The sequence below is a fragment of the Fukomys damarensis genome, unplaced genomic scaffold (assembly GCF_012274545.1).
Source record: "Fukomys damarensis isolate Sample0158 unplaced genomic scaffold, DMR_v1.0_HiC HiC_scaffold_27, whole genome shotgun sequence".
Taxonomy (NCBI): domain Eukaryota; kingdom Metazoa; phylum Chordata; class Mammalia; order Rodentia; family Bathyergidae; genus Fukomys; species Fukomys damarensis.
The window spans coordinates 17329783-17355580 of record NW_022900939.1 but is presented as its reverse complement, the minus strand read 5'-3'; the positions used below and the strand labels follow the sequence as shown (position 1 = coordinate 17355580).

Below are 25798 nucleotides of genomic sequence, written 5' to 3'. Positions count from 1 at the left end.
CATTCCAACCATGTCCATTCCATCAGTTGTTTTTCGAATTGCGCACGTACTACTGCCTTGCTTTTGTACCCTTGATCTGTCGCTTGCTTTGAGATGTGCACCCAGAACTGAGATCTGCACATTTTTCCTGTGATACCACCGTTTGCCTTCTGAATCGACACCGGTACCTGAGGCATGGAACCTCCTGCCTGTCCCCAGCAGAGAAGCTTGCCTCCTGTCATTTCTTCGCTGGCCATTGCCTTTCAGAACAAGGCAAGGAGGCAGACTGGTGACATGAACAGATGGATTCTATCACTTACTGTATTAGAGTCATGTATATAATGCATACACAATATATCTTTGCATTACTGAAAGTGTACTTGGTCCCATTTCCCACATTCAAACCCGTGCCGTATGGGTCTGTTGAAGGATACAAGGGTGTGTGTGAGTTGTGTATGTAGCAGCAAGGGGCCTGGGGTGTGTTTATGGATGTGTGCTAGGGTGTGCCCATATGTGTAAGAAGCTGTTCTTGTGAGGGGCCACGGATGTGTTCATAAGTGTGTGTTGGGGTTTCAAAGAGTCTCTGCTGGGCGTACTTCAGTGAGGCTCCTGTGCCTTCTCCCGGGCCCTCTGTGCTGTGCACAGAGCAAAAGCTCTGATACCTGATCAATCCCATATCTGGCAGGATTTTTCCTCCTCTGCCACCCCCAGTGGGCTCTGATTTGCCCTTCAATGGGAATCCTGTTCACTTGCTTAAGGATCTTTTTTCTACTCTGATGTCTCTTTTTAGTTATTTTTCTACCTACTTGTCTCGGGCTCTTAATCCAACTTGCCCACACTATATTTAGGGTTGAGCCTAATCTCCCTCCACTATAAGACACAGGCACAAGGTCCCTAGACCTATGGTGATGGTCCTACGGATAATCTTCCTTACTGGGCTTTGACAAGTGTCACTGAATAATTTTTTTCTTTAATAATATACACATATGGCTTGGTGCCTACGTGCTAGGGTGTTCATACAAAGATGGGGGCCACCCTCCTCTTTGGATGTGTGGCAGGGTGACTACACGTACACACGCGCTATCTGGATCTTCTATCTTGACATTGAGGTCCTGGTACCAGCACTGCTGCAGCCTGGAGGGGCCTCCCTCCCTGTCTCTGCAGGCAGACACAGACCACCACCGCCCCAGGGCTTCCTGGAGAAGCAGTTCTGGACAAACACCTTCCTGTATGAATGCTTTGCTGTAGGGCCTTGCGTCTTGATCCAATTTCTGTGATTTATATTTTCCATAATTCTATTTGGTCAGGACTTTCAAATTTATTACACAGTTGTGCACTGTGTTCCCTTATAATATAGAAAAACACTCTGTGTTTGCCATATTTGCTTTCTCGCTGGAAACGTGCTCTTTTACTTTCCTCCTGCCCTTGATGTGCTGAGCCAGGAAGAGGAGCCCAGTGTGCCCTTGTGAGTGGGCTCCCAGTCTGCCCCACCCTCCTGGGGTCAAAGTCTGCAAAGTCTCCCGGAAGGCTGGGCTTCTCCTCCCTGATCCTCCCAAGGAAAAACTCCTCTGCCCCAAATGAGTTTCAGAGCAGGCCCTCTCAGGGTGGATGAAGCCCCCATCTGGCTTGGAGAGCCCTAGGGCAAGAGACAGGAGTGTCTAGGGGTGAAAAGCCCCTGACAGGGAGAGTGGTGGCAGCATCCTGGAGCTGTGTCTGGGCCCCTGGCTTGTGTCACATCCATGGATAATGGACAGAATGCACCCTGTGCTCTCTGGAGCTGGTCCCTGAGGAGGGCACCCACCAGAAGCTCCTGCCTGCAGGTAGCCCCAGCCCATGCACCACCCTTCCATCCCCTATGCACAACAGTCCACTTGGTGGAGGGAGGCCTGCTGCTTTATTCACAGACCCCAGGGGGTAGATGCAATGAGGGCAGAGACATGAGGGGTGTTCTGGGGTGGCCCCTCCACCCCCAGGATCATCCTGGAGCTCCAGAAGTAGCCTGAGTGCAGGAGCTAGAAGATGCCATGTTGTAGTAAAATGCCCCAGGGCCCAGAGTGAGCCAAGGCAGGGAGTCTCTGCCACAGGGGGCCTCTGGGCTCTTTTACTTCCAGCGCCCACCGACTTTGCCTTTGGCTGGGGTGCCGGCCTTCTTGCTGCTGCAAATGGGAAACAAGTTTTTTTTTTTAAGGTCAGAGAGACTAGCTAAGCCCAGGAAGGAGAAGCTAGCAAGGCAGGCCTTTCCCCAGCCCCCAGCCCCTAGCCCCAGGGTAGAACTTCAACCCTGGTCTCCACAGGTGGCTCTCAAGATAAGAGCCCAGCCAGGCAGCGGGCAGTGTGCTTCCCTAGCACACCGGCTTCACTGCAGTCCAAGCATCACTGACTCACCTGTACCTGATTGGGCCGGACCTGGGACTTAGTGTGGTTAGGTAGGAGTTAGTGTGCAAACCAGGGTCCTGCACTCTATCCTCCTTGCCTTGCCTGGGGGGCTACTGCAGACAGACTCCGGCCTGGAGACTCTCTCAGCACAGGACAACTATTTTCCCTGAAAAGTCTGTGCTCTCTAGATGGCAACCAAGGTGGCTGTCCTCAGGCTGTCCTATCTAAGGCCCTCTGTATGCCAGTGTGCTTGGAGGAGCTGGGAACAGGGTGAGGGCGAGACAGGTAGGAGGACAAGAGTGCTGAACCTCTGAGAGTTGGAGCAGTGGGACCTCTGGTGGTGACAGCCACGCCCTCACATTCTTACACTCGTGCACATGCGCATTATGCATACACACTTGCACGCACATGTCCCTGACCCGCACGACAGGCTGGGAGGCTATGGGGTCTCCTTCACCAGCCCCTTCCCTGGAAAAGGAACCCATATCTGGGAGCAACAGGGACGTCAAGGGAGGAAAAGAAGGAGCCTGGGAAACTGGGACTCCAAGAGTACCTAGGACATTGCAGGGCTTGGATGTGACAGTACCCAGGCTAGGTTTAGTGGCAGGACCTCAGTGTGGTACATCATCATTGCACCTGAGTACAGGCCCAGAGGTAGGGTGCAGCTGCTGCAACGAGTCCCAGTGCCCGAAGGGGCATGATTCCGTGGATGGAAAGTGCAAAGCCTGGCCCCTGAATTCCCTACTGCAAGTCACCTCTGAGGGTGGAATGCTGTGGGGTGTCCAGGCGGTCTATGCCAGGCTACTCAAAGGGCACTTAGAGTCACCACACTCTGGGAACCTCCTGGCTGCCCTGTCCCTGCTGGCTGCCCCAGATGTGGGAGGAGCCCCACGTGATCCTTCTTGTATTCAGGTGAGAAAGGAACACCCAGGTCCGAGGCACAGGGCTTGGACATGCTGGATAAGGGGCCTGGCCATGTTAGTTTTGTTACAGCTCTGCTGAAGGCTGGCTGCCACTGACCCTTACACAGGGCCAAAATGACCAGGCCCTAGGTAAGGCACACAGTGGCTGGCCCTGTGGGACCCTGTGCCCAATGCAGAGGGAGATGGGCCAGGCTACTCACTGCTTCTGGGCTTGGTCGATGCGGCTTCTGAGCGTGGTGATCTGTGAACAACACAGGCAACTTACTGTGACAGGGACCCAGGAGGCCCAGGCTGGGCATGGTGAGCAAATGCCTGTCTTTACCATAGTGCAGGACAGGCTGTGGAATCCCCACTGAGGTGTTGCAGCCTCCTGTGGCAGCACCAGGGCCACTGGCTTCCTTGGCCACTGTCCCTTGACCTGCTTGTGTCTAGGCTCACTCTTGCTGGCCTGAACAGCCTAGGCTATCACACACAGCAGCTCTGGAGCTGGCCACTTACCTTCTCACTGCAGCAGGATGTGGGGCCCTCATGGGGTAGGGTGGAGGTGAGGCCTGAAGACCCCTCCTACCCAGCCCTGACCCCTGACCTTCCTATTCCTGTGCCTCCACTCCCCACTCCTGACTTATGGCTGAGGTGTCCTGTGCCAGGAGAATCTCCTGAGAAAGTGAGGCCCTGTCTTGCCAGCCAGTAAGGGCAGTGGGCCAGCCTCAAAGCCACTGAGGGAGGCAGGAGGGAGGAGCCAAGGCAGCAAGGAAGAGAGAAGACCATGAGGGCTCCAGCCCTGGCCGCCAGCATCCTTGCAAGCTACCCAGATCTGTGCCATGCGAGAGGCACACCGTGCATTGCACACCCATGAGCCTGGCCCATGGTAAACTCTGGCTACTCACAACTTGGCCAGCATCTCCACTCTGGCCCGGACAGTCATGATCTAGAAAAACCAAGATGGTTATGGGGCTGGGTAGGCAGCTGAGGTTTTGAGGCTTGCCATGGGCCTGTTGAGCCTAGCAATGGCCCTTGAGGTTCTCTGAACCCCTGGGAACCTGACATGGGTAGAATATGTCAGAGTTCCCAACTCAGCTGTGAACAGCAAGGAAGCTTGGGCCAGCCTAAGGGTAGCCTTGAGCGAGAGGGATCTGTCTCCTCATAGGGACGGCTCAGGGAGTGGCACATTGTCCCGTTTCTCTGTCAGAAGGGACACTGAGGGATAGGTTGACAGCCCGCCCAGGGCTCCAAGGAGGAACCGGGATTTGCAGGTGTCTGTCTTGGTGGCCTTGGAAGGTGCCCCTGTACATGCCCTGTGGGCAAAAACTGCCTTCCTCAGGGATGCTGGAGGGTAAGGGAGGGCAGCATGGCCCTGATGGTGAAGCTCAGGGTCATACATCTGCACAGGACATTTATGCACCTAGGACTGGTGTCTCTACCTGGGTCTTCAGGCCTCCCTAGATGGGAAAGCTGTAGGCACCAATCCTAGCCCCTGGTGCCCCTGGGCTGACTCTGCAGCCCACCCTAGGCAGGATCCCTCTGACACTCAGCTTGACTCTCAGTGCTGGCATCCACGTGGGTGGGTTCCCTGTATGTGAGCCCCTTCAGCACCTCTAGCTGCCAGCAGGGCCTAAGCTCAGCCTCCTTCCCAGCTGCAGTGGGAGTTGTGTGCCACCCCCATTCTGGTTGCTGTGAGGAAGCAGATGCCTTGGGGGTTGCTATGGTGGCCATAGGGTCCATGTTGATGGCTAAAGGTGTAGGATGGTGCTGGGGGGCTGTCTCAGAAGACAGCCTTGAGCAGTGGTCCCCAGCCAGGCTCCACGAGGACAGCTTGCCTGGGTTCCTTGGGCCCAGGCCCTGGGGCAGGGAGCAGACAGAGAGGATAATGGGATTCAGGAAGGTAGCTGCTCACGCTGGCAGATGAGACCTGGGGGAGCCCACGGGTTGAATGTCTGGACTCACGTCATACTTCTGGCGTTTTAGCTTCTCTCCAAATTCGAACTTATCAGTCTCTAGTTGATACAGGGTGTCCCAGAGCTCCTTGGCCTTGTCCCTGGAGGGCAGAACGAGGCTGGGAGGGCTAAGCCTGAAAGGCAGGCTCAAACCCCTGCACTTCTTCAGTTAGCACAGAGAGAGCTGGGCTTTATTGGCCTTGCCCCTGGCACCAGCCCCTCACCTCAGCTTGTCATCACTGAGATGGTCAATGTTGAGTGGCTTGCGCCTCTCTGCAAGGATCTTCTTCTTCATCTCCCGTGCTGTCTGCTTCTTGCCTCTCTTCTGATCAGCCTGAAGGGAACAGGCAAGAAGGAGGGGCCTGGTCTCAGGAGTGGCATGTGTGTTAATGCAGACCAGTGGCCCCCTGGGCTCTGGGTACTCGCCTCACCTTGGCCAGATAGCTGCTATAGTTGGCTCCCATGGAGGACAGGGCCTTCTTCTTCTTCATATCGTCCTCGGCTCTCCTCTTGGCATCCTCCTCCTCTCTCCGAGCCTTCTCCTCCTGTGGAGACACCGTTCCCCAGACTCTTAGGGATGGGGCCAGAGATAGCTTCTCTTGACATGCTTCAAGGACATGCCCCAGCTTAGAACTTTCTGGAAGGAAGCTCTAGTGGTCAAAGTCTGCCTTTTTGTAGCATTTCTGCAGGGAAGGGGGTTTCAGCCAATGGCTGTGATCCCTAACTCATGCAATAGAAGCCCTAGGAGAATGAAGCCCAAGCCCCCTGAACTCTTGGTTCATGGGCAAGGTGGGTAGACTGGCACTGCCCTTACCGCCAATCTGTTCTGGCGCTCACGCTCCTTCTCAGCACGGATCCTCTGCTGCTCAGCCCTCTCAGCACGGCGCTTTTCCTGTGCCAAGAAGTGGGTCAGCCCAGCCTCACCTTTCCCAGACCTTCAGAGTTCCCAGTGACCTTCCCCCAGGTGGCTACACTCACAATTCTCTCCTTGAGTGCTACCAGTTCTTCCTCCTCCTTCTTGCGGGCTTCAAAGTGGTTATCAATGAGAGCCTGGAGCTCCATGAGGTCCTTGTTCTGGCGCTTCTTCTGGATGTCCTGGGGTAGGAAAGGCCATCTGTCCCCACCCATCCTCTCTAGCCTGGGTTCTGCCTGGTGCCTAGTGGCTCACCTTCCCCTGCCCCCAAGAAGACCCCTGCCTTATCTGGCCACCATAACAGTTATTTTGCCTGCCATGTCCCTGAGCTGCTGCCCTCCTGGGATCTGGGTAGCCTGACCCCCAAACCCCATGATAAGGATTGTGCCCTTCTTGTGGGTGAGCTAGACCCTGCCAAGCTGTGAGGCCAGAAGCTCTGACTTGGGATGGACTGGCTCTGACTTAGTTTGGTCTTCATCCTCAGAGATGCTTTACACAGGCTTGACTGAGACAAGACTGGTGAGTGGAATAAATTTATTGCATAAACAGATAGGTGGGTAGCTTAATTACAGAAGGACGGATAAAGAGATGGATGGGTGAGTGGATGCATGATGGATAGTGGATGGACAGGTGAATGATGAGATGGATGAGAGTGTGGAAGGAAATATGGGCAGATGAATGAGTTGTGGAGATGACTGGGGGATGGATGGATGGAAGGTTGGGAATATGGATGATTGATGGATGGAAGGATGGATGGACAGAGGAAAAGGGAAGAAGATGTCTATTCTTGGAGGAATTTCCCCTGCTCCAGGAATAAGTTAGAGAAGAATAATTTCTCTCATGGTGCTGGAAAGGAGAGGACATCCGGAGGCCTGATGTAGGGCTTGAAGTAGGGGTGGGTGGGGGTGGTATTGAAGGGTGTTGACCTGTTTCCCATAAACTTACATCGAAATCTACTTTCTCCCCTTCTGGGATCTTAGGAGCAGTGAGTCTGAAAGAGAGAGATTGCTTCATGAACATGGACAATCAAGACCCCACCTGGACCCCACCTGGACTTCCCTGGGCTGACCTGGCCCCAGGCTGGTTCTCACACCTTCAAACCCTCACACCTGGCTGAGGGAACCTTGCCTAGTGGCACATCTTATTCTTATCAAATTCATAATTCGCTTCCCAAGAGTGATCTGACCCTTTAGAGAAGTTTCTAACCTCATCATGTCCCCTTCATTTTGCAGGATCTTTCACCAGCAAACAGGTAATTCTACCTAACCTGGGAACTAAATTATCTTTCACCCCATCTTTCTAGGAGAGGGGCCCAGTTCATTTCTCAAACAAGTAAACAAATGTAGCCAAGTCCCATCAAAAGGCAGGTGACTGCCACATGCCCTTGGGGACAGCGGGGGAGCAACAGTCCATGTGCTCAGGACTGGCCATTGTGATCCTTTTTCTCTGGCCAATCTAATCTTTCTGCAGGCCCAACGGCAGCAGAAAAAGGCATTTTGAAGAGAGAAAGAGCCCCCAGCCCACTAGCCCCATGAGCCCCTTCTCCCACCAACATGTTCCAGATGGAGCAGACGGTTAAGACAGCAAGAGCTTTTTAAAACAACCCATGGCAGAGAGTAGAGCCGAGTATCGATCAAAAACCAGAGTGGGAAGAGTTCTCTAAGCTCAGAAGCACCGGAAGTTCCCTCCAAGGGAAAGATGTGCTGATGACTCTGTGCAAATGAAAAACTTATGTATGTGAAAAGAGGCAAACATTGAAAGGCAGGGGGGAAAAACCCAGACTACAAATGTATGTATTTTCAGCAAATACACAGAAGACTTATATCCTTATGCAAGCTAATGATTAAGAAAACACAGAGATGTGTCCACTGCTAGATAAATGGGCAAAAGACATAAGCGACCAATTCTCAAGGAAGAAAGACAACCAGTTCACAAACGTTTGGGGACCAGTTGGCCCTCGTGCAATCAGAGGAATGCAAAGGAAAACAGCCGAGAGATGCTGTTTGCCATCTGTCAGGGGCTGAGGTGCAGAAGCACGTTTCTGACTTTGGGTGAGGCAGGCGTGGGACACAGACTGCTCACAGCCCACGTCGGAGGCCGCCTTGGCCAGGCCCTTGTGGAAAGCAATTTGGCAAGGAGTCTCAAAGTCTTCAGAACGTTCGTACTCTTTGACCCAGTAATTCCAGTTCTGGGAATGTGGCCTAAGGAAATAGCCCTGAAGATGGAAAATGCTTTCCACTCAGTGTTATTTATGATAGTAAAATATTGGGGGAAGCCTGCAATAGAGGAATGGTTAGGAAAATTATGGTTTGTCCAATTGATGGAATATTATGTGGCCATTCAAAATATTTGAGAAGACGATGTAAAAACATGGAAAAATACTTATGAATAGTGCTAAATTATAAAAAAGCAGAACTCAAGGCTGTATAGACAGTTCGATGTTTGAAAAACAGCAGAGTTGAGATCTTTTTTTCCAAGCCCTTTGCATGGAAAAAGAGTAGGAAGAAATAAGGATTTTTATTTCTTTTGCTCCTTTCCATAGTCTGGCTGGCTGGATGGGTAGGTGGGAGAATTATAGATGATTTTTTTTTCTTCCTTTGACTTTTACGTATTTTCCAAATTTTCTTTAATGAGGTGTTTTATTTAGCGAAAACACAAACAATTTTTCTGAAATGGGAAAATGTCTCGTGATCCAGCATTTCTTTATTTAAACTTGCTGAAAAATAAAGTGCGAGGGGTGGGAGTGTGCTGGCTATGTCCTGTGCCTATCTTCAGCCTTCTTGGGAGACTCCGCTGTGCCTGCTGAAGCCAGAGCAGACACGGAGCTCATGCTACTATTCCCTGAATTGCCACCTCATGCAAAGTGAAGAAGGACAAAATACACACACAGAAGGATAAGGAGTGAGTCACAGAGAGAGCCGTGGGCTCGTGAGTACTGTCAAAGCCAGGGAAGTCAGAGAAATTGGACTTTAGGAAGTCTCTGAAGCACCCACAAATGGTGAAATAAGGGCAAGACTGAGCATTATTCCTACAGGGCTCAGTTTCTCCTGCAGAGAACTGATTTGGATGGTCCACCCTAAGTGGGATTCTGGGCAAGCTCCCCCTTCTCTCTGCTCAACTCCACCCCCAAGCAGCCATGCACAGTGAATCCTGGAGAGGCATCTGGGATGCCGATGCTCTGAGCCTCGAACCTTGCACCTTGCACCTCTCACCTCGCACGTCTCTCCTTACCTTCTTTCCCTGACTTTCCCAATGCCTTTCTTTCCTTCATGTGGACTCCTACATACAGGCCTCCTTGCTTGCCCTTGATGAGTAGGTCAGAGTCACACCGTACAGGCCTGCATCTTCCCTGCACATTGGACTTTTTCTTTAAGCATAGGCCCCAGGCTCCGACACCTGCCTTTTCCTGGCATGCCCACCCTAGCCCTGCCCAGACCCTATACTCACTTGGGTCTTGGCTTCTCTTCTGGTCACCACAACACAAACATGGGGAGAAGGGAGAGAGACCATGTAAGACAGGCAGCCCCCTCCTGCTGATAAGAACCGCCAAGCTGGGAGCTTGCTGAGCTCTGACTTGTAGGGCTGCCTGCTTCTCCAGCTGAACCTCCCACTGCCCACCCACCCCATTAGAAGCAGAAAGCTTTATCTCCATTCAGGCTGTGAAAGCCCCCTGGGCCTCTAAGAAGGGATCTGAGTGTGGGGTAAGGAGAAGAAAGCAGATATGGCAGGAAGTACTGGTCCTTGGAGGTCTGGGGATGGAGGAGGGCTGGAGGAAGAAGTCCAGGGCCATCTGGGGCTGCTGGTCTGCTGGCTTGTCCCCACTAGCTGACCACCTTGGCACTCAACCTCATAGCAGCTGCCGTGCCAAGCAATAAGGACCTGCATGGAGGCTATGAGCCAGGGAAAGGAGGACAGAGGGACAGATGGACAGATGGAAAAGAGAGAGTGGGATGAAGAGCTGCAACAGACACTGGCCAGAACTGGGATCCCATGTGGATAGAGCAAGCTGCCCTTACCTTCCTCGTCCTCTTCCCTCTCCTCATCAGCAGCATCTTCATGGCACAGGCACAAGCACACATGCAAGAGAAAAGCCGCACACGTAGGGAGCAGCAGCCACGGGAGCGGGAGCAGAAGGCACAGGCCCGGGGACAGCGCCCATCCTCTCCCATGGGCCTGGACTTCCACGTGAACCCCTGGCTAAATCCCAAACCTGCTGTCTGAGGACCTGCTGTCTGGGACCCCTGACATGGCTCTTGGAGCTGGCCTGAATTCATCCTCTGCCTGGGAGAGTTGCTATGGCCCTACCCCGCACGGCCTTCAAGACCAGCCTTGTTGGGTCACAAGATGCTATGTCCTAGTCTCTTGGCACCATGTGCCTATGCAGGCCTCAACTAATGCCAGTCTGAGTCCAAGGAGCCCTGCTGAGTCCAACTGTCCACTTTGGCCCATCAGTGGCCATGAGTCTTGGTTTGCTCCCCCTGAGCCCAGAAGGCTGCCCTCTCACCTGAAGAGGCATCTCCTCTGGAGCCTGTGATAAGCCTTTCTGGGACAGCCCCTGTTACCTCTTCCTCAGACCCCTCTGGGGCCAGCCAGACTTTGGCAGGTGGACTGGCTTTCAGGCCAGAGCCTCCAGCCCTAGGCTAGGCCAGCCATCCTCTCACAGAGGCTGTATTTTAGAGGATGACCCCAAGACTCACTGTGGGGACATCCTGGCTGAGCCTGGCTGGAGGTAGTGTCTGAGGGGGCCAGCATACCCTGACCTACACTGTCCTGCAGTCCTGTTCTGGGTCTTGGGTGATGATGACAAGGCTATCTACATGCCATGTCCCTGGTCCTGCCACTGATAGGTCAGTGAGGCCCGGCTGAGAAAGAGCCTTTGACACCAGCTCCTTTCTCCACACATGGTTAGCAGCTAGCAAGTCCAGCCCACGGACAGAATCAGGGTGGGGTCTGGGTAGTACACATGCTCCTCAGGTCCCAGCAACATGGTTGCTTAGGATCCCAGCACATGGCAGAGCAGCCATACAATTCTGCATGTGGGCCTGATGCCTGCCTCTCTCAACACCTGGAAGAGTAGGGCCTGGGGAGCAAAAGGGGTGCTTCAGAGCAGAGAACTGTATGAAGCCCAGCGGGTGGCCTGGCCCTTTCCTGGTGAGGCTGAACTGCAACCCTAAAATCCAGGGGCTGGGTGGGGGAATGGGAAGGGAGCCAGGAGCTGCAGGAAACAAGGCCACAGCCCAAACCCAAGCAGCAAAGCTTCCCCACACTCTTTCCACATCCCATTCCTCCTGTGTGTCCATCTGTCCATCCATCCATTGGCCATACTACAGGTCTCAGGGTGGCCTGGTGACTTTGTAGCACGTACAAGCTGGCTCCTGGGCACTATTGTCCTGTGCACAGGCTTTTGACTTGACTACTACCCCTCTCCTAGATTGTTCTTCTTGTCCCCATAGCCTCTCTGAGGTCAGGGAAGAGTTAAATGGGTGCTCAGGCCCAGCTGGTAGGACCGGGCAGCGCCACAGAGCCAGAGTGTGAATGGAGGGCCCCTGATTCCTATCTGCAGCTCCCTCCAGGCACCCATGTGGCCAGCCAACCCTGAACTCGTGCGGGTGTGTCTGGCTCAGGCCCAGGCAATGGGTGGGATGCTGAGACCTGACTGATTGCTCATTTGCACGCATGGCCCTCGGCTGTTCCGGTCCCCAACATCCCCACCTTGGGTGTCAGCCTGACTTTTGCTTCACCCTACTTGTCTCTCCAGCCTCACTTAGCTTCACCTCTCCTTACTTCCTCTCCTCTGGCTACCCACCCTGCCACTCCTCCACTCTTCTCTGCCTAACTCGGTCCTCTCAAGGCCTGCTCTGCCTTTAGGCTAGGGGCTGGCCATCGCACGCTCTCCACCTTCCTACTGGCGGCCAGGAAGGGCCCCAACGTCCCTGACCAATCTGCCAGAGCCACCAGAGCCTTCACCTATCAATGAAGTCCACCTGAGGCAGCCACCATGCTGACCTCACTTCACTCTGTTCCCAGCCCAGAGGCCAGATGGACTTTGTCCATGGTGGGGAATGTCCGGAGGGGTGGTGAGAGGGAAAGAGGGGAGGGAGGGGAGATTTTGAAGCCTACCTTCCTGGACTTCCTCTGTGAGCAGCACCGTCGGGGAGGGGGAGAGAGAAGTACCCGTGAGTGAGGGGAGGGCATAGGGGGTGGTGGTGGGGAGGAGAGAGGAGGGAGGAAGAGCAGGCCAGATATGAGCAGGTTACACGGCCCCTCTTGTTCCTTCTCGGCTCAGCTCCTACACGCACCCACACACGGCCACACGTGCCACAGTAGCGTGGAAGTCGTGTCACCTACCTGGCTCATGAACTTCAGGAGCTAAGGAGGGCCACGGAACAAGAGGCAAAACCGCGGGTCAGAGGTCAAAGGAGAGGGATCCAAGGTTAAACGGAAACAGCCCGAAACAGACCGTCGCCACTCAGGCCGAGGGGGGGATGCATGCGGGAAGCGAGCAAGATAAGGTCAGAGTTAGCCTGGCACTGATCCCCAGCCCAGGTCCCCAAGCCCTGTAACCCACTTTCAGAATCTGGGAGCCTCAGGGTCTGAGGGGGCCTGAGCCCACCCCATTACCCATCCTGACAAATAGGGAAACTAAAGCAGGGGCAGATTGTGGTGCTGGCTCTTGATTTGGGCCCTGCCACTTCCTTCTGTGCAGGTCGTGGTAACAGGTATGGATAGTCTCTCACCTCCCTTTTTACCCTCAGGACCCCAAGGCTTTGGTGTCTGACAGGGACAGCAAGGCCCCTCTAGTGGTGCAGGGCAGGGTTGGAGCCCAGGAATCAGGGCCACAGAGGGTGTGGGAAGCCTTCCAGGATGACCCTATTTTTCATCACCCCAGTAGCTAGGCACAAAGCCCTCTCCTTACCTCCTGCCTGGTCCAGACTCAAACTGGGATATCAGGCCTCTGCCTTCCCCTGCCTGTCTCCCATGTCCTGAACTTGCACTGGGATCTGGCCAGGTGTGGGCCTGGCTGGGAGTCTCTTGCCACCCCGCCAGAGGTTCTTAGTTGCCCCCCAGGAAGGAGGGCCTGGCATTCACAAGCCCCACAATCTTTCCCATGGCCTCCGAGCCAGGCTTCCCTCTCCGTCCATGGGATAACCCCCTCCATTGGGGGGAGTATGTGGCCCTAAACTATAAGGACTGGGGCCCCTGGCCGTGCTGCCCGTGGGGTCCCTCAGGGTCCAGCACCTTCAAGCACAGGTGATGGTTAGTGTGTTATGTGGGGCCACATGTGGGGCCCCTTGGCTGGCTGGTGCCTCACTGCCTCCGCTCCCTCTCCCTACCCCAGGAGGGCTCCAGCCAGGCCCCGGGCCCCACATGGGGACCAGAAGTCCTGGGTCTTCATACCTTCCTCCTGGACTTCTGCGGTGAGGATGCCAGGGAATGCAGAGTGCCAGGGAGGAGAGAGGACAGGATTAGATGGGTGCAGGCACACATCCTTAGAGGGGGAGCCGGGTTACAACCCAGGCACATCAGAGTGGCTGTGAGGTGAGGGCTGGGTGGGGTCAGGAAGACTGGGAAATAGATATGGGGCTGGGGGTGTAGACCCTACTTACCTTCCTCCTGGGCCTCTTCTGAGGGAAGGGGAAGCCAGAAGCAGGAAGGGGTGGGGGAGAAAGAGAAAGACAGAATAACAGTCATTAGAGGGGCATGTTGGGGATGAGGACAGGAGGCAAGCTCATAGGAGAAGAGGACAGAGGACTCTCCTGACAGATCATGGAGAGAAAATGGTCAGTCCTGCATTTCTGGCCATAGCAATTGGCCATGGTAAGTAGGCTTCCCTGAGGGTCAGCTACCCCAAGGTCCCATGGCTGCCTGGGCCTGGATCTCCTTTGCCTTCGGCGGCCTTGCATGTTTAGTGCTTGTGTACTAGTCAAACTGCATCTTGCTCTGTGGGGGATGGAAATGGAGACCAGGAACAAAACCCATGTGTGATGTGGAAATCCTATGTGGATGGTCCATTTCTGACCCCAGGAAAGTCCCTGGGAGCAAGACAGATACATGGATCTCGGAGGAAATATTCTCAAGAGACCCTCCCATGACCATCCCCAGGAAAAAGGCAGCTCCCAGAGCCACATTTCCTGCTGAAAAACAAGCCTTTCCACCTTTCTTCAGAAAAAATAAGTGTTCCGCTCACGTTGTTAGGGTACCAAGTGTTTGCAAAATATTTTCAAAACACAGCACCCAGCAGCCCTTGCAGGACAGCCTGCCTGTCAAGCCTGCATGCCTGCCAGGGGCCTGAGCAGCACCCTTTGGGCCTGGGAACTGCCGCTCCCACCGTTCCCAGGTGTGCCCGCGCCCAGCACTCCACCACCCACGCCTGCCTGGGCAAGACAGCCAGGGAGGGTCTTGCCATTCACCTGAGGGTACAGTGGTGGTGGTGATGGGGGGTGGTGTGGAGAGACACTGGGAGAGACAGAGACAGAGAAACCGATAGAGATAGATAGAGAGACTGAGAAGTACAGAGACAGGGTCAGAGGGAGACTAGGAGAGATATTAAGAAATACCAGAGACAGAAGAAAGAGATGCGGAGTGGCACTAACAAGAAACAGAAAGACACTGAGACTCGAAGAGAGACACCAAGAGAGACAAAGAACAGTGGCAGTGTATGCTGAGGCCCTTGATGTTAATGAATTTTAATGATCAGATCCCAGTTCACTCCACACACCAAGGATGTGATCACCACACAAGGCATTCATGAATGATTAATGAGTATCCATTAATCAGTTGAAGAGATCAATCATCATTGAAGGTTAATGATGATTTAATTAATGATCAAGCCATTGACTATCAATTAAATGATTGCATTTTTAAACACTAAGAAATGATTAATGATGATAGTTAATGGTGAATTAATGATGAAGAAGATGGACAGTTAATTGATGAGCTGGAAAAGGACAGGGAAGGTGGGGTGGGTGGGGCCTTCACCAAGCAGGAGGGGACTCCATAAAGAGGGGATCTAGGGGAATGAAGAGCCTCCAAGGCTACCACAGTTACCTTCCTCTTCATATTCCTCTGCATTGGAATAAAACAAAAGAGAGGGGCCATGTTAGCAGGGGCTGCTGGAGAGGATGGAAGGCTGGACAGTCCAGCCTTTTCTTCTGGCCAGGGTTGGGGCTTGAGATTCCTTGAGCCCAAAGAGGGCTATCTGTACTGGAGGAGGAGATGGCTAAGCCATAAGGGTCACAATCCACACCCTGGATGCCATGTCCTACCATGACCATGAGCATGGGCAAGAAGGACAAGGACCAGGAGGCCAACAGACCCAAGCTCCTCAGGACTACATAGTCCCAGGAGGTCTGCAGGGCTGAGCGGGTTGAGGAGAGGCCAGACCATTTTCAAAAGGGGTTGTTCCAACACAAGGGTAGCCAATCTGGGATCCCAGACCCCCAGGTATATGCCATCCCCAGTCAATCCCCCTCCCCAAGAGCAGTTTTTCTGACTAGAGATGGATGTAGAGAGAGGAAAAAAAAATAGCTACGACACTCACCCTCAACCTGTTCACTGTAGGGATAAGTGGAGGAAGAGAGAGAAAAAGAGAAAGAGGAGTGAGGCAGCTTCCGCTGGCTGGGTTGCAGCAGCCCTCAGCAGTCCCCAGTCTCTGCACACAGGACAAGAGTCTGAGGCAGCTCCCAGACAGTGGTACTCACACTTCCTCGTCAGACATGGTGAGGGTGAGCTGTTTCTGGGGAGAGAAAGGGAAAGAATTAGGAGGTGACTTGGATTTTGGAAGGGGAAGGTGGCTCAGAGCAGGAGTTGAGAGGGGACATCACAGCGAGGACTTGGCCAACCCTTGGTTCTTGTCTCTGTGCACATGGGGCCCTTCATCAGCTCTCTCCAAACCTTCTTCCCCAAGACTCTGATCCTTTTCCTTCCTGCAGGGACTTCAGGCTGGAGCTTGGAATCTCCCCTATGCAGAAATTCTCCTTACAGTGTAAGCAAGGAGGGTCCTTGAGGTGCAGAGTGTTGCTCAGGCCAGACTCTATGGACTTCTCTGCGTGGTAGGGAGACTTGTAGGTCTGCAGTGCAGCCTGTATCTTGATGACCTCTAGTTAGGTTGGGGGGCGGCTCACTGGGTGCCCAAGATGACCAAGGCCAGCACCCCAAAATAGACTGTACAGACCTGTTCTGCCCACCAACTGTCCTCCTTCTTTGTGTGAGTCCAAAGCGCCCTTCATTACCCTATGGTTTCCACCACCAGGCTTCCTTGAGGATGCTCAGAGCTTCTTTTGTGCTCCTTACAACCTTCTGAGATGCCTCCTCCAAAAGAAAGTGGTCTGTCAACCTGCCTCCCTCTTCCCCATCTCACATGGAGGCTGAGCCTCTGAGCTGCATGAGGGCTGTGGCCAGAGTATTTCTTGGTGGTTGCCCAGCCTGGCACTCTTGGTGCTACAGGACGCTGTTTTTCCAGGCCGGTGGTGCTCTTGATCTTGTCAGTGTGTGTGGGAAAGTGCCATGCCTGGGACTGGTCTCACCTGTCCAGGTGTGGCTGTTGGGGGGGCCAGGGAGTTTGGGACTTTCCTCCATGAGTTGACCCCCCACACACCCATGACAGTGGGGGCCTGGGAGCTCTCTGAGTAGCCATATAGAATGTTACATACTTGAAGACAATGGTTATGGCCCCACTCCCCAGGAGCTTATGTAAGAAAACACCTGTTCATCAGCTCAAAACATGTTTGCTGCTCAAAGCTAAGGTGGGAACTATTTCTGAGCTCTCTGTCCCTAATGTTCCTTTTTTCAGAGCAAGTTAATCTTCATGCAAAATTAACCACCAGACATCTATGAAGCTCATGTCCAGGCACAAGGTGAGGCTTGCTTCATCCCAGAACCTGACCAGGACTCCATTGCCCATCAATGGACACCGTCTAGCATATCTGTAGCAGGACCTGGGCTCATCATTCCTCTGCCCAGTGGTCAAAGTTGCCTCTGGCTCCTCAGGCCCCCTCTGCTCCCTACCAGCTAGCTCCCAGCTCCCTTTCTTCCTTGGACTCTGTCCTCTCAGTGGGTCCAGAACCCAAACCCTCTGTCTACTCCCTGGCCACTCTATAGGGCAGAAAGGTCAGTGAGGGCTGTGGAGCCAGGGGCCCTGTCTGCTGCCTCCACCCCTGACCCTAGCAGGGTCAACACCTGTCAGTCACTAAGGGGGAGAGATGGCCCATGACTGGGGAGGGGCTATTTTTAAGAATCCTGTGGCAGCTGAGGTATCCAGAAATAGGCACCCAAATCAGCAAGACGCCTTTGCCCAGAAACCCAAGACGATGTATGGGGGTTGGGGGTGAATAGCCCAGACCTTTCTCTCTGCTCCCATCTCCTGAGGGCACCCAGTGAGGGAACCTGCACCCTTTCAAGGTGAGGCAGCAAGGCCTCCTTCCCAGGTGGGGAAACTGAAGCTCCCGCTCTTCTGAAGAGTGCTTGGAGACCCCCTCTGGGCTGCTTTGCACCCCTCCCCCTCTGTGTGGTCTCTGCCACTGCCCTGTCTGGGGCGGGCTGTGCTGGGGCAGCGGATGGCATTTCGACAGCTGAGAAGGAAAACAGTTGTCCCCTTAATGCTCTGCCATCCGAGGTAATGCATGTTAATAGCCCATGAGGCTGGGTTCCTTGGGGACATGTGCCATCCTTCCCTCCTTCGAAGGGACAAGGAGGGAGGGTATAGGAAGCCCTGTCACTCACCTGCTGGGGGACTCTGACCACACCTTGCCTCAGCTTACTCCCCTCTGCCCAGCCTCTCCTGGCCCTGTCCCCTCCCAGGATGCCCAAGAACCTCTGGACAGCAAGCAGGACCTGATGGATGATGGACCCTGGCCAGCAACTTCAGGGGGACTCTCAAAGCTAATGCTCCTTCTAGCCCTGGCAAGGTGGGACATGGCCCTTCTGGACAGGAACAACTCCCTCCTTCCTGTCCTACCCTAACCCAACCCTGTCCACTCCCTCGGGGCTTGCTTGGGGTCTAGACATCTCTCCCTATGGATTCCTTTCTGGGATGACCTACGACACTTACCCCTTACTATAAAAGGGCCCTCAATGAGCCCGAGGCAGCTGTGTTGTAGCAGACAGTCCCTGGGCAGCCCTTGAAGCTCTGGGCAGCATCCCCTTTGTGGGGTAGGGTTTCGTACCCTTACATCTCCAACATAGAGTTCTGACCCCTTACCCCAGGCCTCCCACAGGCTGCCACCCCCACTCCACACCCTTGTGTTCTAGTTTAGACTCAGGTCTTCTGCCGTATCCTGAGGCCAGGGGTACATGGAAACATGATATCAGAATCAGAATCTCTCACCAGTCCCCAGGGGCCACCTGGCTTCTCCAACCACCTTGTTTCCCATCCAAGTGTCAGGCAACCTTTCAGCTGGAGACCTTGGCCCCCAGGCCCAACAGTCCCCACTAGGTGTAGAGAACCCAGCTCCAATGCAAGAGGCCTTGGGGGTGGCTCACTCCCATACCCACCTGCTGCTGAGTCTGAGAAGGGCTGGAGCTCCCTGTGGACAGGACCAGCTGCAGGCACTGCCTGGTGGGCCTCACACCCTCATGTTATAGCGACATTCGATCTTTCCCAGCAGCCCATTGGCTAGTGGTTGGGTGGCTGGGGGTGGAGGGCAGGGTGTGCCCAGTCAGGCCCCTGACCAAGTATAGGAACAGCCAAAGGAAGCAACCGAAGGAGGCAAGGATGGAGGAGACGTGCCTAGAGGAGTCAAGGTCCCCGCCTCCCTCAGGAAGGTGTCAGCTGCTATTTTTACTGCCCAGTAGTAGGCCTGCTCTTGAAGGACTCAGGAGGGGAGGAGGAAGGTGGCAGGTGGCCTTGGGATGGGGCTCAGGGCTGTTTTTGGGCCAGGCTGGTGTAGGGGTCCTCAGAGCTGAGGTCACAGATTCTTCAGCCCCTGCCCCTCTGCCCAAGAGGTGTTTTGGGAGTGGACACTTCACCCAGAGCAAGATCTCCACATAGAACCTTGCCCAGGCCCACCCCATATCTCTCCATTAGAGGAGCAGCTCAAGACCCCCAGGGAGTAGAAGACTCTGAGTTCTCAGCCCCATCACTCTGGGGGTTTTGGAGGCCAGGCCTATGTCTCCAAGAGAGACCTTTGGGATGCCCAGATAAAAGGGTAGGAGAAATAGTGACCTATATCCAGTGGCTCCTGCTATGGTATTTCCCCCAGTAGCTCGTGCCTCCCAAGGCCTGGGGCCACACCTCTGCCCTTAGCTCCTGACTGGGCCTTCAGAAGCTGCAGGCCCCTCTCCTTCTAGGGGCCAGGGCAACATTTGGGCTCTGAGTGGCCAGTTGTGTGACTGTGAAGCTGGCCCTTCTTCCCTCAGGACTCCAGGGGGCACTATCCAACCAACAGATGCCTCTTGTGGGCCTCTGATAGCCCCATGCTTGCCAGGGAGATACCTGGATAGCCCTGCCTCTTGGATTAGTGAAACTGAGGTATGTGTGTGGGGGGGGTGCAACTCAGTACCTCGACTCCATTGCCCACTCCTTCTAGACCCCACGAGCTGTGGGGTCCATAGAGCTGCCCAATTCAGAGCTGAGCAGTGTCCAGAACAAGGGAAGTCCCAGGAGATGCAGACAAGTCCCTGTCCTCCAGAGTCCTAGAATTGGGTCATCAAGATGACCTGGTGCAAGGCCCACGATGACCCAGATGCAGCGCCACCTGGCTCTGTTCCCCAGATCTGGATCTCAAGCCTTCTGGAAGGCTGTGGTTGATACCTCACCCAGTTCCTACAAGCTGAAGATGAGACCTTGAAGGCTAGAGACAGGAAGGGATGTGCCTGTAGGCACAAGGCAAGTAGAGTTAGTGCCCCAGGCTGCTAACTTGAAAGACAGGGGCCCTCCCCTGCCCAACACCCCAAGCATCCAGCTGCTGGGGTCATTCCTGTTTTCCTGTACCTCCTGTTCCACCTATCTACTACTGACCAGCTATCTGGCTGGAACTCCTGCAGAGATACTGAGCTTGTGCTTCAGGAGTCCCCTTCCTCTCCCAAGGTGAGGCTGCGCACCCCCAGTCTGGTTCCCCAAATTCTGCTAAGGAAGAACTGAGCACACCCTACCCTTTTCCCCATTGCAGATGCCCATGTGGTGAGCAGGACTTGGGGAGGACTTGGTTCCATCTGCAGGCCTCACTGGAGCTTGGCTTGGGAAGCCCCTGTCCACTAACCTTGCCTAGGTTAGTGATCTTTAGAGACCACATGGGCAGGTGGGCATGCCACATGCTCTGCAGTAGCCCTGCTTGGCCAGCAGGGGAGGGTGGCTGCCCACTTAGCAAGCCCGGCCTTTGGCAGGTGCTCTCCTGTGAGGACAGAGGGACAAAGCAGGTCTTATTTTGGGTAACAGCTACCTCCTCCTCAGGGCATCAGGCCCAAGGTACAGCAGGACAGCAAAGAAGACACTGCTGCACAGGCTGCTGCCGGCTACTGAGGTCCTGTGACAGGTAATCCACACCGGGTCCCACCTAGCCTGGTTGGGGCTATGTAAGGGGAGAGGAAAGAGGGCAGAAGCCTCCTCTGAGGAGCAGGACAAAGGGACTGGAGACCCTGGTGAGGCCAGGGACAAGGAGCAGCTCAGTCCAGTTGGATAGGGGACCTATTAGTACCAGTCCCGGGGTGGAGGTGGGAGGCTTCAAAGTTGGTGAATACTGAGCTAAGCCCAAGGTGAGGATGAGCCCGTGGGAGGGGCCCAGCTTTCCCAGTGCCTCATTTCCAGTGGTGTGTGTGGGTGACAGGCCCCCCACACTATGGCTGGGAGTGGAGGAGCTCACCAAACCTGAGCCTTGCCTGGTGCCCTGGACTGACCCTTTGCAGGCTGGCGCTGCCAGGCCCAGGATAGGAGCAGCTGACACAGCAACTGGGACTAAGCCACTTCAAACACGATGGCTGCTGCCCCCATGCCTGTGTGCACCCCGTGGTTTTGTAGACTCATTGATTGGCTCTGCAGATACCGGGGGCGTCTGCTGCATGCAGAACTGCAGTAGTGCCTGGAGTAGGAGCAGTAGGCCATCAGGGGCCCCTTAGGCAGGCAGAATGAGGGAGGGGCAGTGCTCCGGCATCCCTGGCCGGTGCCTTCTGGATGGTGACTACTTTGAGCCCCTTGACTTTGACAATGGCAGGCCTGCCCTCCTGGTTTGGGACAGCAGGTGTGGGTGTGGCTCAGTACTCTAGAGAACTCTGTACCTGCAATCCAAGACCCTTGATCCTCATTCCTTAGCCTGTGCCAATGGGGATCCAGCCCTCTAATTCTTAGTGCTGTTCACTCTGGTCCCATGCTGGTGTCCAGATCCTTGACTGTTGACTTTGGAGCACCCTTTTATCTGCTGTCCTTGTTCACTGTCCCCTACAGACTGAGTGTGAAAGGAAAGGGACTGTCACCTGGGAAATGCTCTTGCCTTGGCAGAGGTTAGCCCTTGATACTTCCTCAGTTGTAGGGCTGTGGGCAGGAGGGACAGCGTGGTGGCATGACACTCTCCTTGCTTTGGCTGGTATGTTCTGTTGAGCTCTTGCCTTCCTGAGCTGCCCATTTTTGTGAGGCAGATGAAGCTTGACTAAGAAGGTTTCAGAAAGTGGAGGCTCTGAATGGCTAAGTGAATGGCAATGTCATGCTTAGACCATCATTTGAGGGGGCCCCCTAGACACTGAAGGCTTTTTGTCAAGCCCAAGGGTAGTCCCAGGGAGAGGAAGGGGTGCTTGGGAGGACAGGCCCTACCCTGTCTCCCATTTATACTTTTGTTCACCCTCTCTTTCACTCATTCTTAAGTATGCACTCTTATACTCACCACTTTCCTTCCTTACTTCCATTGCTCCTTCCTCCTTTCTTTTCCTCCATCCTCTACCTACCCATCTGCCACTTATCCATTCATATGACTGTCCATCTGATCACACATATGTAATCCAGCCATTCACCCACGTATCCCTCCATCCATCACCCATTCCTCCATCATCACCTATTCGTCCACCCATCCATCAACTCACTCATTCATCTCTCTCCATCCACCCACCCACCCATTCGGAATTCTGTCCATTCACCTGTGTCCAGCATGTGTTCAGGCATCCTTCCGGTCTGGTGGGGTGACCAGCTCCCTATACAGGTCGGAACTCGGTCTCTCCTTCCTAAGGGGCTCTTTTCTACTCTAGGAAGTGGTTCCTTTAGCCAAGGTCAGGATTCTTCCTCCTTCTCCAACTGCGAGTAGCAGAGCTGGGGGATCATGAGGGCTACCCTGTGGTGGATTTTCCCCCTCAGTGAGCACACAGACAGTGCACACTCAAGTCCACTGTTCCAGTGTTGCGAGATTTACATGGGCTGGGCAAGGTAGAGGTGTTATAGATATCCTGGAAGAAGACCGTGGAATTGTAGCCATTATGGGTACCCCAATTTAGGCCATCTTACATCTCAGGTCCTGGAGTCTAATACTCCTTAAGGCCAAGACACAGGCCCTGAATTCAAGGTCAGCACGCACTATGCAGTGTGTGGGCTATCCCACTGATATGGCTCTTCTGTCCTGGCCAGTCCCACTCCTTCATCCCTCCTCTGTTAGAGAGCACAGGAGGCCAACACACAAACAACTCTTGAAAATTTTTATTGCACAGAATGGGGAGAGGTCTGTAGGTAGGGAGCAAGAAAGATGCAGAATCGTGAGCATCCAGCACCGCTTCAGGTGTCCCTCAGGCCTGGTGGGGTGACCAGCCCTCTACACAGGCTGGGTCTCCATCTCTAGCCTTCCTTAGGGGCTCTGGCTGCTCTAAGAAATGGTCCTTTTAACCAAGGTCAGGAGTCTTCTTCCTTCCCCAACTGTGAGAGGCAGAGCTGGACGATCAGAGTGGTACAGTATAGAGGCTGGAGGGTCCAGGAGCAAAAGGAGGAGGTGGAAATAGCAGGGGTACTGAGGAAGGGTGGCAAGGGTAGGCCATGCTGGCAACAGAAGCAACTTCTTAGCCAAGGCTGAAGGTGGCATGGTGTCTGGCTGGTGTCTCCCCTGGAGGAGTGGAGGGTGCCGCTAGCCTGCACCTGTCAAATACAGGTATGGGGCATGAGGAACATTAGCCTGGGGCTTGAGCAAGAGCTGTAGCCATGCCTCCTGAAAGACTCAGTTCTCTGCTCCCTCCACACCGGTGGTCCACTAGTGGTGACCTGGCCTTGAGCACACCCTCTTCCCACAACCAGAAGTGTACTGTCTCAATCTTCAAGTGGGAGACCAGCTCCCCGGGTAAACTCTGGTGCTGCAAGTCTGAGCCCTGGCCGGGACCATCTCAAGGTAGAGGGAATGCTACCCACCCACCCTAGCAAACCCCCGGAACTAGACCTGGGTTCCCTCAGTTCTCCAGTCCTGCAGCTAGCAGTTGGGAGTGAGGGAACAGACCCTTCCTGGCCCCTCCCCAGCAGATGGCTCTTGCCTTGTCAGAGCCAGCCCCCATGGCGGCAGCCCCAGGCCTCCCTCCTCCCCAAACCAGACAACCTCTGGCTCGTCCCAGATGCCATTTGTCAACGTCCTTGCAAACACGTGGCGCCCAGAAGCCAAGGCGGGTGGCTTGGCCAGGACCACCCTGGGCAGGAGGTCTGCGGGAATATCCCATTTAGCATAGCTCAGCGAAAATTGCTCCCACCTTCCGGCCAATCTACCTCTGATGATGCAGCCTCAGCTTTCCCAAGCCTTTTGGCCGCCACTCCTCACCACTGGCTTGCAGCAGACCGACGCACTTGTGGTCGGGCCGGCGACAGCATGGCGCCCCTCACGTGTCTGCGGGCAGCCTGCTCTTCCTGCCCTTGGCCAGAGTCAGTAACTGGCCAGGCTCAAGCCTCCCACTTGGAGCTAGCCTGTGGGTCTCCCATCCCCCTTCCTTCATGGTACCATGGCCTGCCCCTGCTTGTGTGCATGAGAGGTTGGCACTGTGCTGGGCATTGAGGGCAGAGGCCGGTTCTAGCCCTTATCACCTGCAGCATGGCGGTGGCTCCCAGGGCTCATTTCCATACCAGGACATGGTGGCCCTGTCCACAGCCACTGATACCCAAGTTTAGAAAGCACTGGTAGATGCTAGATCTCAGGCAGAGGGTGTCTGGTGGTTGAGATGCCACACCTCTGGCCTCCTGAAGAATGGCAGACTATATGTCCCCACCACCAGGAGGGAGGAGGCTGGCCTGACTGTGTGACTTCCACTCCAGGGTGCAGTGATGCTCATCTCCACTGCCTCGGTGCCTCTGGGGGCCGGGGGCCGCCAGGGAACCCCTGGCCCTCCTCCACCCCTGCTGCCCAAACCGGGAAAAGACAACCTGCGTTTGCAGAAGCTTCTGAAGAAGGCAGCTCGGAAGAAGATGGCAGGGGCTGCCCCTGCCCCACCCGGGGTCTTCCGCACCTCCCTGTCCCCTGTCAGCGAAGCCAGCCATGATCTGGAGACCATGGCCCCTCGTCCTGCTGAGACCTCGCATCCTGCTGAGGCCCCACACACCGTGGCACCCCTGCCCCGCTCCCCCCACACCCCAGTCATCCACCATGTGGCCTCGCCCCAGCAGAGATCCTCGCTCTCCTTCAGCCTCACTCAGCACCAGGCTCTGGCTGCACACTTCAAGGCCCCTTCAAGGCTCGAAGCCTCAGCTCCAGAGCCTGCCCAGCTCCCCAGTGGCTTTGCCTCTGTCTTGGCCCCCACAACAGGAAGCACCCATGTCACTCAAGTGCACATCCAGCTGGCACCATCCCCAAGTGCAGGAACCCCTGATCCCCCCAGGACAGCCCTGAATGGAGGCCCTAGCAGCCAGGATGGAGACCCAGCCCCAGGTGTCCCCAGTACCCAGCCCCTGATCCCAGTGGCCCACATCCGCCCATTGCCTGTTGGAGCCCAGGTTGTCAGTCCTAGGCCCGAGGGTCCCCCTGTAGTGAGGCCACCATCCAGCTTCCAGGCCTCAGTGTCTAGAGAGGCTGGGACCAGGGTGGTAGTGCCCATTGCCCCCACCTACCGCTCATCTGGACCCTTACCATACAGCCCAGTTCCTGCAGCACCTGAGACTGAGCACTTGGAGCAGTTGCCTATAGCCAGCCCTGCACTGGAGGTCAAGCAGGACCCATCGTCTCTGGTCCTGGCATCAGACCCCTACCCAAGCCCTGCTCCCAAAGTTGCACCCAAGCCCCGGCTCAGTGGCTGGACACGCCTCAAAAAGCAGCTGATGGAAGGAGCAGAGGAGTCCCATTTCCCAGGTCCGGAGACCAGCCCGGAGTCCACACAGCTGGAGACACCCACTGCAGCCAGCTCTGGGCCCCCTGCCTCCCGGGCCTCCAGGATGTGGGATGCTGTGCTGTACCGAATGTCAGTGACCAAGTCTCACAGCCACCCAGCAGAGCCCAAAGACAGGGAGCATCCCCAGGCTGGCCTCACTCGTCTACCCTTCTTGTACCGGCCTCGCTTCAATGCCCGAAAGCTGCAGGAAGTCACACATGCCCCTCCCGCACTGCAACCCAATGTAGTGCTGAGCCCCCAGCCCAAGAACTTCAACCGGACAGCAGCAGGCTGGAGGCTCTGGTGAAGCGTCAAGACCACAGGGTGGGCAGAAGATGGCTGAGCTCTAGAGTGGAGGCCAGAGCCATTGCAGGAGGAAGCACAATGGGGTGCGGGGTGGGGGGAGGCAGGGGGGGGAAGGGGGGGGCAGCATGGGA

At 55.1% G+C, this 25798-nt stretch overlaps 2 protein-coding genes across 18 annotated transcripts in view; both read right to left on the bottom strand.

Moving 5' to 3' along the window:
• Positions 1 to 1866: 1866 nt before the first annotated feature.
• Tnnt3 (troponin T3, fast skeletal type) lies at positions 1867 to 18738 on the bottom strand. 13 transcript variants are annotated; one of them, XM_033756680.1, is made up of 17 exons: positions 18618 to 18737; positions 15827 to 15861; positions 15667 to 15680; positions 15174 to 15191; positions 13733 to 13750; positions 13524 to 13538; positions 12474 to 12494; positions 12246 to 12260; positions 9573 to 9591; positions 7071 to 7116; positions 6191 to 6307; positions 6027 to 6104; positions 5644 to 5757; positions 5437 to 5546; positions 5223 to 5313; positions 3479 to 3519; positions 1867 to 2135 (listed from the first exon to the last, which is right to left on the bottom strand). In XM_033756680.1, the coding sequence occupies exons 2-17, from the start codon at positions 15841 to 15843 to the stop codon at positions 2081 to 2083; spliced, it is 789 nt and encodes a 262-aa protein (XP_033612571.1). In that variant the 5' UTR covers positions 15844 to 15861; positions 18618 to 18737; the 3' UTR covers positions 1867 to 2080. The 13 variants fall into 13 exon arrangements, with proteins under 13 accessions (XP_033612571.1, XP_033612575.1, XP_033612574.1 ...); XM_033756684.1 differs by lacking the exon at positions 15174 to 15191 and having other exon boundaries at positions 18618 to 18738; XM_033756683.1 differs by lacking the exon at positions 12246 to 12260.
• Positions 18739 to 22727: 3989 nt separating this feature from the next.
• The window catches only part of Lsp1 (lymphocyte specific protein 1), a 32387-nt gene continuing 29316 nt past the window's right edge, over positions 22728 to 25798 (bottom strand). For all 5 annotated transcript variants that reach the window (XM_010635642.3, XM_010635643.1, XM_010635641.3 and 2 more), the window contains exon 11: positions 22728 to 23163. The gene's annotated coding sequence lies outside the window, so the exon portion shown is untranslated. The remainder of the gene's footprint in view (positions 23164 to 25798) is intronic.

Bases quoted from the DNA above. Each gene is read 5' to 3' on its own strand.
- Tnnt3 (XM_033756680.1), bottom strand. The intron at 5,758-6,026 runs GTAAGGGCAGTG...GTGTCTCCACAG, and splicing joins AGCGCCAGAACAGATTGGCG to GAGGAGAAGGCTCGGAGAGA. The intron at 5,547-5,643 runs GTGAGGCGAGTA...TGTTCCCTTCAG, and splicing joins ATAGCAGCTATCTGGCCAAG to GCTGATCAGAAGAGAGGCAA.